Source organism: Harmonia axyridis, chromosome X (assembly GCF_914767665.1).
Source record: "Harmonia axyridis chromosome X, icHarAxyr1.1, whole genome shotgun sequence".
NCBI lineage: Eukaryota > Metazoa > Arthropoda > Insecta > Coleoptera > Coccinellidae > Harmonia > Harmonia axyridis.
Genome location: NC_059508.1, coordinates 18,077,993 through 18,090,972, shown reverse-complemented (window position 1 = coordinate 18,090,972; position 12,980 = coordinate 18,077,993). Strand labels below are relative to the sequence as shown.

Sequence of the window (12,980 nt, the reverse complement as noted above, 5' to 3'; positions counted from 1 at the left end):
ATTCAATTTTCATTCAAAATGATAAAAAATAATCATTTATTTTATATTTCTTATGTTAATTTTCATGAAATAGCTTGTGATCTAGTGAATTACATCTAGATGCAATCTCAAAAATGTAATATTAGCTGAAATTCCTAATAAAATTGTAAAAAATGGATAGGGATAGGATATCGAATGATAAATCAGGGATTCCAAAGTAATTAATGTCTCAAACATACAAAAATGTATATATTTCATTAGATTATCGTATAATTTAAAAATATGTAGTAGATTTTAGGAGTTATAGATAGAAATCTTTGAATATTAGGTCAAAGAAAGTGAATATTAGAAAAATTTCAAAATTGTATATAGAATATTTGAAAATTTTGTAACTTCGAATCGACCGAATGCAACATATGTGGTACCAAAAGATGGGGAATTGAATGAAGAAATTAATTAGATCAAGATTGAAGAAGGAAAACTCACCTCAAAAGAGAAAATTGCGAAAGCATCATATTTGGAAAATTTTTTGACATCCAAGGCAATCTTGATTTCAAGAAAAAATTGAAAATCTATATAAAGCCCAGCCGAATGACAGCTAGTCAGTCAGTAAAAAACCATTGTTGAGAGCACGTCACCTGACTCAAGAAATTTACCTGAAATAATTGATAAACGAAAGAATTTATTTACGAAAATTTGCAAGATATTAAAATTGTTAAATACGTACCTGAAAATCATTGTGAGAAGAAGTGGAAAATTATTTAATCAATTTCAAGAAGAAATTTCCCTGGATTCAAGCAAGTTGAAGCAATATCAAATGGAAAATGGATTCAAAACAATGCAACTGAATTAATACGAATTAAGGTTATAATCCATTCGAGGTTAGGAGCATAGAAGACGATACAATACCATAACATAGAACACTGATGAGGTCGATGAAGATTTAAATACGTAAATAAAAGATTAGATTAATATAAATTTAGTTATTAGATAAGAATTTTTTTTTTATAGTTAGTGAATTTTGAAAATATTAATTAAATTAAAAAAAATATATAATTGAATTTGAATGAACCCTCCTGAGATATATAGTCGGCGCAAAATTATAAAAGATATAGTATCAAATTTAGTTATTGGATCGAATCAATTTAAATCAAATCAACAACAACATAATCTCAACTTGAATATATACGATCCATAACAAATGTCGCCCAACGCGTGGCTTATATTAATTCAATTACAGCATTATTATATTAATTCAATTACAGCATTAATTTAAAAAAAAAAAAAAAAAAAAAATTTCAAATTAATACATAATTGTTGGAATCATATTATTGATTATATATAAAAAAAAATGGAAACAAGAAGTAAAACGAAAATTGGAGAAAAAGGGGATGAAGAAGAAAATGCAAGAGGAAATATGGAAATAAATGAAGAAAATAGAAAAGAACTGAATTTATGGGATATAATGAAAGCAATAAAAAAATTTGAAGAAAATATGAGTAAAAAATTTGAAGATCAGTCGAAAAAATTGGAAGATCAGTCGAAAATACTGAATAAAAATTTCAAAGAAATTAAGGAAGAAATGAAAATTCATTTGGCAGATAAGGTAATTGAAATGGAAAAGAATCTTGGGAATGTATTAATGATTTGCAAGGAAAGGTTATATACCAAAAGGAATAAAGTACAAAAAGAATCTTCAGCTGAATTAGATACAGAAAGTAAAATATATGAAGAGAATTTGGAGATTTGTGAAACTGGAGTTCACAATCTAACAGAAGGAAATCTGAGTATTATATATAATGATATCGAAAAACAAAATGAGCAACTAGAAATCAATAAGATTGAGATGTATAAAATTGCAAGAATTCAAAATGAGAAATCGAATGAAAAATTGAAAATTGTAGGAGAGATCAACATGAATTTCAATGAAAAATTAATAAATCAGTATACAGCACCTTTAATAGAATTTTCAGAAAATAAAAACAAGATTGACCAAAATATATATGAGCTAGGAAATCCACAAAATTCAATAGAAGACAAATATTATGAAAATAAAGAGATAATTCTGAATTATAACAGTATAAGGGATCCTCAAGCAAAACCATCAGAACGATACATTCAAGAAATAGTGAAATATTCAAGAAAACTTGTCAATGGAGAACAAAACAAATGGGATATACAATTAAACAGAGTGGAATTTTTATTGAATACGATGCATAATGCAATTAATGAAGAAACAAATTTATATTCAATGAAACAAGAAAGAAATTGTTACAGAACAAGTCATATAAATAATGAAGACATCATGAAGAAGGTAAAAGTAAGATTGAAAAAGAATAGAAAAAGATACAGAAAGAAAATGGAGAGAAGGAATAGAAGGAAATATGTGAAGTTTAAAAAAAAAAAGAGATTTGGTTATTGTACGATCCCACATGGAACAGACAAGCGGAATAAGATTTGTGCGAAATTAAAAACTCCATTCGAAGGACCATATATAATAGATAATGAGAATGGTTTGAATAGTTATGTATTGAAAGAATTAGAAACAGAAAGAATAAGAGGAATTTTTCATATTAATGATTTATATGAATTCATCCAGACAACTAATGAAAGTTAATTTAAATTTCAATCAAATTTCAAAATTTTGGAGAAATTTTAATATTTTAAATTTTATATTGAAAATAAAAAATTATCAAATATTAAATTTGGGGAATTGTTATGGAATGGTATTATCAACTTATAAAATCAATGAGAATACATTACCAGACTCTATCTTTCGGAAACTACAGCAAATTCATCAAATAGATAATAAATTTTAACTTGATATGATCCAATAATTTTAAAGAAAAGTAGAGTAACTTTATTCATTTATTCCATTCATTTGCACATTATAAAAGTAGCATAAATCCAATATTTCTCAAGTACTATATCAATATTCATTCAAAACATCTCAGGATCTGAAACAAAATGAAAATATTAATAAAATTCAAGTTCAATTTGATAAAATCAACAAAAGATATTCAACTCAAGTATCAGGAACCATTTATATATCATGTAAATAATGTTAAAAGAGTCAAAAGACTGAATATTCAATTTTCATTCAAAATGATAAAAAATAATCATTTATTTTATATTTCTTATGTTAATTTTCATGAAATAGCTTGTGATCTAGTGAATTACATCTAGATGCAATCTCAAAAATGTAATATTAGCTGAAATTCCTAATAAAATTGTAAAAAATGGATAGGGATAGGATATCGAATGATAAATCAGGGATTCCAAAGTAATTAATGTCTCAAACATACAAAAATGTATATATTTCATTAGATTATCGTATAATTTAAAAATATGTAGTAGATTTTAGGAGTTATAGATAGAAATCTTTGAATATTAGGTCAAAGAAAGTGAATATTAGAAAAATTTCAAAATTGTATATAGAATATTTGAAAATTTTGTAACTTCGAATCGACCGAATGCAACATATGTGGTACCAAAAGATGGGGAATTAAATGAAGAAATTAATTAGATCAAGATTGAAGAAGGAAAACTTACCTCAAAAGAGAAAATTGCGAAAGCATCATATTTGGAAAATTTTTTGACATCCAAGGCAATCTTGATTTCAAGAAAAAATTGAAAATCTATATAAAGCCCAGCCGAATGACAGCTAGTCAGTCAGTAAAAAACCATTGTTGAGAGCACGTCACCTGACTCAAGAAATTTACCTGAAATAATTGATAAACGAAAGAATTTATTTACGAAAATTTGCAAGATATTAAAATTGTTAAATACGTACCTGAAAATCATTGTGAGAAGAAGTGGAAAATTATTTAATCAATTTCAAGAAGAAATTTCCCTGGATTCAAGCAAGTTGAAGCAATATCAAATGGAAAATGGATTCAAAACAATGCAACTGAATTAATACGAATTAAGGTTATAATCCATTCGAGGTTAGGAGCATAGAAGACGATACAATACCATAACATAGAACACTGATGAGGTCGATGAAGATTTAAATACGTAAATAAAAGATTAGATTAATATAAATTTAGTTATTAGATAAGAATTTTTTTTTTATAGTTAGTGAATTTTGAAAATATTAATTAAATTAAAAAAAATATATAATTGAATTTGAATGAACCCTCCTGAGATATATAGTCGGCGCAAAATTATAAAAGATATAGTATCAAATTTAGTTATTGGATCGAATCAATTTAAATCAAATCAACAACATAATGTCAGCTTGAATATATACGATTCCATAACAATATATATATATATATATATATATATATATATATATCAACAATTTTAATTCCCAATATACAACAATAGTTATAAGTTAGATAAGGGGTGTGGGAAAATTGATAAGTGTTATAATGTCACTCTTCTTTATTTCATTTAGTCGACGTTTCGATCCCGATGGGGACCTTCTTCAGGACTCTACAATAGCAATAAAAAACAGTCAAAATAAGGCAATCACAAAACATGTAAAAATAGTACATACCGAAATACAGAGTTGTAAAGATCTTATTTGAACACAAATCAATAGCTCTCAAGAAAGCAACTAACAAGAACATCAACAACTTCAGCGAAAAAAGATCTGATACTTCGTTAGTAAAGGAGTAGAAATCAATTATAATAAGTAAATAAGGTAAACAGAATAATCATCAAAATGAGAGGTTGTCAAAAATGTTGTCAACCAGACTTGCCACAGAATACACGCACATGACAGATGAAATATAGAGTAGCATTAAATCACATTGGTCGCAGTAATTCACTCTCACTGAACTCAGAACAAATGCGACTTTTTTGAAAGATTCCATGAACCGAAACCAATCCCCTCTCACAGAAATGGCCTAGAACACAGAATTCATTTTCACGTTATCCCTACGACTGCTGAACTTGTTGAAATTCTTTCTGTATGTAAGAAAAAGATGTTTCTTAGAGATGTATCATATTAAACGTCAAACCTGTTCGATGAACTACAGAAGGGATGTAAATAATATCAGCTCCATCTATTCTTATTTGATTCATTATGACCGGTTCTGTGGGAGAGAATTGGAAGGATCACATACAGAAAGAATTTCAACAAGTTCAGCAGTCGTAGGGATAACGTGAAAATGAATTCTGTGTTCTAGGCCATTTCTGTGAGAGGGGATTGGTTTCGGTTCATGGAATCTTTCAAAAAAGTCGCATTTGTTCTGAGTTCAGTGAGAGTGAATTACTGCGACCAATGTGATTTAATGCTACTCTATATTTCATCTGTCATGTGCGTGTATTCTGTGGCAAGTCTGGTTGACAACATTTTTGACAACCTCTCATTTTGATGATTATTCTGTTTACCTTATTTACTTATTATAATTGATTTCTACTCCTTTACTAACGAAGTATCAGATCTTTTTTCGCTGAAGTTGTTGATGTTCTTGTTAGTTGCTTTCTTGAGAGCTATTGATTTGTGTTCAAATAAGATCTTTACAACTCTGTATTTCGGTATGTACTATTTTTACATGTTTTGTGATTGCCTTATTTTGACTGTTTTTTATTGCTATTGTAGAGTCCTGAAGAAGGTCCCCATCGGGATCGAAACGTCGACTAAATGAAATAAAGAAGAGTGACATTATAACACTTATCAATTTTCCCACACCCCTTATCTAACTTATAACTATATATATATATATATATATATATATATATATATATATCAACAATTTTAATTCCCAATATACAACAATAGTTATAAGTATGATAAGGGGTGTGGGAAAATTGATAAGTGTTATAATTTCACTCTTCTTTATTTCATTTAGTCGACGTTTCGATCCCGATGGGGACCTTCTTCAGGACTCTACAATAGCAATAGAAAACAGTCAAAAACATGGCAACCACAAAACATGTAAAAATAGTACATACCGAAATACAGAGTTGTAAAGATCTTATTTGAACACAAATCAATAGCTCTCAAGAAAGCAATGAACAAGAACATCAACAAATTCAGCGAAAAAAGATCTGATATTTCGTTAGCACAAGAGTAGAAATCAATTATCATATGTAAATAAGGTAAACAGAAAAATCAACAAAATGAGAGGTTGTCAAAAATGTTGTCAACCAGACTTGCCACAGAATACACGCACATGACAAATGAAACATAGAATAGCATTAAATCACATTTGGTCGCAGTAATTCACTCTCACCGAACTCAGAACAAATGCGATTATTGAAAGACTCCATGAACCGAATCCAATCCCCTCTCACAGAAATAGTCCGGAACACAGATTTCATTATTACGTTATCCCGACTGTAGAACTTGTGAAAATATTCATTCCATTTGATCCGTCCAATTCTCTGCCACCAAACTGGTCATAATGAATCAAATAAGTATAGATGGAGCTAATATTGTTTACATCCCTTCTGTAATTCATAGAACAAGTGTGTCGTTTAATATGGTACATCTCTAAGAAACATCTTTTCTTTCCACTAACTGCACATTCAAGAATTTTGGTGGAATCATAATCCATTGGGTGATCTTTGTCCCGGGTATGGTCTGCTAGGGCACAAATCTTATTTGGATTTTTGATGTCGCTCTTGTGTTGAGCAATCCTTCTCTTCAAAAGCTGTGATGTCTGACCAATATACACCTCACTACATATTGAACATGGAATACAATACACCACACCACTCATATTATCAACAGTCATCCTATCTTTCACTCGACTGTATAGTCTGTCAATTTTAAAATAAGATTTCGGAATCAATTTAATTTGTGTGGTCTTTAGGAGGTTAATTAATGCATTAGTCATACCATTTATTAGGGGAATAGAAGAGTAAAGAATTCTATCTACGTTCTCAGTGTCCACAGTGGTGGATGCGCCCCTCTCTCCATTCGTTGGCTGTCTCGAAGGAGTGGTATTGTATATCAATCTGGACAACAACCTCTTTGGGTATCCATTCTCTAGCATCAATTGTAACAATAACCTCAGATTCTGCTGCCTTAGACTTGGATGGGCAACTTTTTCGATGCGATTCTTCAATCCTAAAATCATGTTTACCTTTTGTCCATGTGGATGATTGGAAAAATAGTGTAAGTATCTCCCTGAACTTGTTGGCTTTCGGTACCAATCCAGAATCAGCCTATTTTCCGGTGTTCGAATCACCCTTGTATCCAGGAATGGGAATTACTGTACATTTATAATTCAGTTCCCGCTAGATTCTACGGTTTACCAAAAATCCACAAACCCATTCTTGCCTTGAGACCAATAATATCATCTGTCAACACCCCCACTTCCAAACTGTCAGTTTTTGTTTCAGACATCCTGTCTAAATATCTTTCTTCCACCAGAAGTAGATATTTTATTGAAGATTCCTTTGCTTTTGCCCAATGTGTGAATGGTTTCCAGTTACCTGTTGATTATGTCCTGATCAGCCTGGACGTTGTATCTCTTTTCACCAACATTCCTGTAGAGTTGGCAGTCTCAGCTGTTGAGAACAAGTGGGATACTATCAAAAACCACACTAGTCTACCAAAAGAAGAATTCATATATGCCATTAAGTTCCTGTTTTCTTCTAACTATTTTCTTTTTAATGGTAGGTTCTTCAAACAGGTGCTCGGTTCCCCTATGGGTTCCAACTTCAGTCCGTCCATTGCTGAAGTAGTAATGGATTTCCTTCTGGACTGCATTCTTGTCAGCATTCCTTTTCACATTCCTTTCATCAAGAAATATGTTGATGATCTAATATGTGCTGTACCTAAAGACCAGGCTGCTTTCGTTCTAAACAGGTTCAACAGTGAACATGAAAGTATACAGTTTACGTTGGAGGAAGAAACAGCGAGTGGTGTCCCATTCCTGGATACAAGGGTGATTCGAACACCGGAAAATAGGCTGATTCTGGATTGGTACCGAAAGCCAACAAGTTCAGGGAGATACTTACACTATTTTTCCAATCATCCACATGGACAAAAGGTAAACATGATTTTAGGATTGAAGAATCGCATCGAAAAAGTTGCCCATCCAAGTCTAAGGCAGCAGAATCTGAGGTTATTGTTACAATTGATGCTAGAGAATGGATACCCAAAGAGGTTGTTGTCCAGATTGATATACAATACCACTCCTTCGAGACAGCCAACGAATGGAGAGAGGGGCGCATCCACCACTGTGGACACTGAGAACGTAGATAGAATTCTTTACTCTTCTATTCCCCTAATAAATGGTATGACTAATGCATTAATTAACCTCCTAAAGACCACACAAATTAAATTGATTCCGAAATCTTATTTTAAAATTGACAGACTATACAGTCGAGTGAAAGATAGGATGACTGTTGATAATATGAGTGGTGTGGTGTATTGTATTCCATGTTCAATATGTAGTGAGGTGTATATTGGTCAGACATCTCAGCTTTTGAAGAGAAGGATTGCTCAACACAAGAGCGACATCAAGAATCCAAATAAGATTTGTGCCCTAGCAGACCATACCCGGGACAAAGATCACCCAATGGATTATGATTCCACCAAAATTCTTGAATGTGCAGTTAGTGGAAAGAAAAGATGTTTCTTAGAGATGTACCATATTAAACGACACATTTGTTCTATGAATTACAGAAGGGATGTAAACAATATTAGCTCCATCTATACTTATTTGATTCATTATGACCAGTTTGGTGGCAGAGAATTGGACGGATCAAATGGAATGAATATTTTCACAAGTTCTACAGTCGGGATAACGTAATAATGAAATCTGTGTTCCGGACTATTTCTGTGAGAGGGGATTGGATTCGGTTCATGGAGTCTTTCAATAATCGCATTTGTTCTGAGTTCGGTGAGAGTGAATTACTGCGACCAAATGTGATTTAATGCTATTCTATGTTTCATTTGTCATGTGCGTGTATTCTGTGGCAAGTCTGGTTGACAACATTTTTGACAACCTCTCATTTTGTTGATTTTTCTGTTTACCTTATTTACATATGATAATTGATTTCTACTCTTGTGCTAACGAAATATCAGATCTTTTTTCGCTGAATTTGTTGATGTTCTTGTTCATTGCTTTCTTGAGAGCTATTGATTTGTGTTCAAATAAGATCTTTACAACTCTGTATTTCGGTATGTACTATTTTTACATGTTTTGTGGTTGCCATGTTTTTGACTGTTTTCTATTGCTATTGTAGAGTCCTGAAGAAGGTCCCCATCGGGATCGAAACGTCGACTAAATGAAATAAAGAAGAGTGAAATTATAACACTTATCAATTTTCCCACACCCCTTATCATACTTATAACTATTGTTATATATATATATATATATATATATATATATATTGCAGGGTGGCGAATGCCTTCGGGGACTGACGGCCCCGCATACCCGAGTCACCCAGCTTCCAAGGTTGGCAGCCTGGAAGTTGAAGAATTGGTTGCTCCCATTACGCGAAGTATGATTCAGGGCGGTAGAGGGCAGCAGGCTGGCCCTCTTCGGAGCCGTCCGGAGGTAGAGCCTGTTGGGGTCAGCTGTGGGGCAAGCGGCGCAGCCCCCCGAGATGGCACCGTAAGCCCAATCTCATTTTCCCTTAGGAGAGGAAGGAGGAGCAACAGCTTGGATGGAATTCGATTCCGTCCCGCTGACGTTCTCAGACGAGATGGGAGAACACGCTGGACTGAGGAACAAAATGTACTGCTTATGCGTGTTCATTTTATATCGAAGGAATTGGAACAGAGAGAAAACCTGAACTATAGACAGACACTCACCCAAACCTGGAATGAGATAAATCCGGAGAAACCATCTTATCCAAATCTGCTGGCGAATAGAATCAAGTGGTTGCTGAATAACGATAAGTTCACTGCAATAGAGCTCGACAACATTAAGCTCAGCTGTTATCCACGAAGCGCAATATACGATTGTCGTGAACAATCCACTGGGACAGTTCCTACCCAGACACCAGAAGAGGAAGAAAGCAGCGCAGTCAAACCCAGCACGCTAGAACGACAACTCCTCAAAAATCACCTCTTGTACGCTGGAATACCACCTGAAAACAGGCCAAGAATACCTAGAATGAAAGGCTCGAAGTTAATGTTGCAAAAGGTACACGAAATCGACAAATTACTTGAGAGAAACTTACCACTAACAGGAACGCTGGAGCAGGTAACGGATTTCGTTTACGCGGGCGCGATTACTGCATGCACTGAATTGGGGGCGAAGATAGTAGATACACAACCAAAGAAACAGGAAACAGCACCACCTTGGAAACAGCGGCTAGAAAAAAAGATAACAGATATCAGAAAAAAAATCGGCATATTACATACTTACCTGAGCACCCAACCACCATCAGGCAGGGTTGAGAAACTGACACGCCAGATAGCATCCACATTCAAGATCAAAGCTCGAAACAGCTGCTTCAGGGAAAGTGTTGTCGTGATATCTGACAGGCTGAAACAAAAGATTAAAGTATTAGGTTGCAGGCTCCAACGATACAACGAAAGAGTTGAAAGATACAAGAATAACCAACTCTTCTATAAGAATCAGCAGCAGTTTTTCCGCCAGCTTGAAGATGAAACCTCCGTTGGGGAAGAACCACCCACTGAAGAAGAAATGCACCTGTTCTGGAAAAACATATGGGAGGAAGAGAAAATCCACGACGATAGTCCACAATGGGTCAGAGAAGCCGAAAGGGAATCATCAAAATATCGGATGGATGATGTGACCATTACAGAGGAAGACATTAAAGCGACGCTGAAAAAAACAAATAACTGGTCAGCCCCTGGCGTGGATAAAATCCAAAATTATTGGTGGAAATACTTCGCGGCAACGCATCAACATCTTGCGAAACTTTTCCAGGAAACCCTTGAAGATCCTACCAAAATACCTGACTTCTTCACACTCGGAATATCACACATGCTGCCGAAAGGAAACAACGCAGCCAACCCTAAGAACTATAGACCTATTACCTGTCTCCCTACAATCTACAAAGTGCTGACAGGGGTCTTAACGCGTCATATTTGGAAGCATGTAAACGAAAGTAATATTTTGGCACCTGAACAGAAGGGATGCCGAAGAAATGCCCGAGGATGCAAGGAGATGCTGATCACTGATTTCATTATCACTAAACAGGTGAAAAGAAGACAGAGGAACATATCGCTGGCTTGGGTGGACTATCGGAAAGCGTTTGACTCGATCCCGCACTCCTGGCTGAAAAAAACACTCCACCTATACGGAATTTCTAAACCGGTTATAGCCTTACTGGAGCATATGATGAAGACTTGGCGCACACAGCTGGAAGTTAACTCCAAAAATAAATATTATAAGACCGCTGAAATAAAAATCCGGAGAGGTATCTTCCAGGGAGATACCCTGAGTCCGCTCTGGTTCTGTTTGGCACTGAACATTCTGAGCAAGCTACTGAAAAACCAAATTTACGGATACGTCGTCCATAAGGCACGGAACATTAAGATAAATCATCAAATGTACGTGGACGACCTCAAGTTATATGCTGCGAACGAGGAGCAGATAAAACAACAACTTAAAATAGTAGCTTCGTTCAGTGAGACGATAGGAATGGAGATGGGACTTGAGAAGTGCGCTGTGGTTCACGTGAGGAGGGGCAAAGTGCAGGACGGTGCTGGTCTGCATGTGATGGACGATATAACCATACCAGGTCTGGGTCCTCAAGAGTCCTATAAATACCTTGGAGTGCAACAAGCCCTGGACATAAAGACCACTGAGATGAAGGGTGTGTTCAGAGAGAAGTTTCTGACCAGACTCAGAAAAGTGCTTCAAAGCAAGTTGAACTCCAAGGCAATGTTTAATGCAATCAACATCTGGGCCATACCTTGCATAGAGTACTCATTCGGAGTGATCAAATTGTCCACTTCAGATCTACAAGATCTAGATCGAAAAGCACGAGCCCTCCTAACCAGGCATGGAATCCACCACCCGCATGCCTCTGTTAACAGACTGTACATCCCGAGGCATGAAATCGGCCGAGGACTGAAGAACTTGGAAATAGTACATAACAACACAGTTTCGAACATGAGAGATTACCTTCTTTCCAAGCGCTCACCATTCATCCAAGCCATATGCCAGGAGGACGAAAACCTGAGCCCGTTGAACTTGGCTGGCCAACTGGATCCGCCGCGAAGTACTCTTGAACAACTGTCCCAGGAATGGCGTGGTAAGGCACTGCATGGACGATACCCTGGAAGCCTGGAAAAAAGTGAAATTAATAAGAGGGAATCACTTACCTACCTGAGAGCTGGATACTTGTTTCCCGAAACAGAAGGTAGAATGGTCGCTATCCAAGATCAAGTGATCCCCACAAGATCCTACATTAAAAACATAACGGGACGGAACATACCAACCGACAAACGCCGAAAATGCCTACAAGCGACCGAGTCCGTGCAACACATAACTTCCTCCTGTCCCATACTAGCACCAACGGACTATACACAGCGGCATAACGCGATGGCAAGGGTATATCACCAGGCAATTGGGATACGTTCATCCACACAGACAGGCCCATTAAACACAACAGGCCAGATATCATGCTCTTCAACAAAAAAGAACGAACAGTTGAAATTGTAGTGTAACAATCCCTGCCGACGACAATGTATATAAGGCGTATGTTGAGAAGACAACCAAGTACCATGACCTGGCCTTCGAAGTTGAGACTATATACAACCTAAAGTCAACAGCCATACTACCGCTGATAATTTCGACGAACGGATTGGTGGAAAGACATCTGGTTGAGAATACTGTCAAACTAAAACTGGATGTGGACCTCATTAGTACAGCCCAGAGGGAGGTCATACTAGCAAATGTTAGAATAGTACGGAAGTTCCTTACATCTATCTGAAATGCCTTGGCAAATTCTGCCCGGCACTAAGAGATAACAACCCTATAAGGTGAAAAAAAAAAATATATTTATATATATATATATGGGCAGAAAAAAAAAATTTCCCTACTAGCACAGCTTACCCTTGGCCTACTGGCCCAGGTAAACTGGGAAATAACCCCACGAAAGTGTGT

At 35.3% G+C, this 12,980-nt stretch overlaps 1 protein-coding gene across 1 annotated transcript; it reads left to right on the top strand.

The window, feature by feature from the left end:
* Positions 1-9,296: 9,296 nt before the first annotated feature.
* LOC123686193 lies at positions 9,297-11,844 on the top strand. The gene is made up of 2 exons (XM_045626202.1): positions 9,297-11,750; positions 11,830-11,844. Exons 1-2 carry the CDS (start codon positions 9,297-9,299, stop codon positions 11,842-11,844), a joined length of 2,469 nt encoding a protein of 822 aa, XP_045482158.1.
* The last annotated feature ends 1,136 nt before the right edge of the window (positions 11,845-12,980 follow it).

Coding starts and splice junctions, on each gene's coding strand:
- LOC123686193 (XM_045626202.1), top strand. CDS start 9,297: ATGCCTTCGGGGACTGACGGCCCCGCATACCCGAGTCACCCAGCTTCC.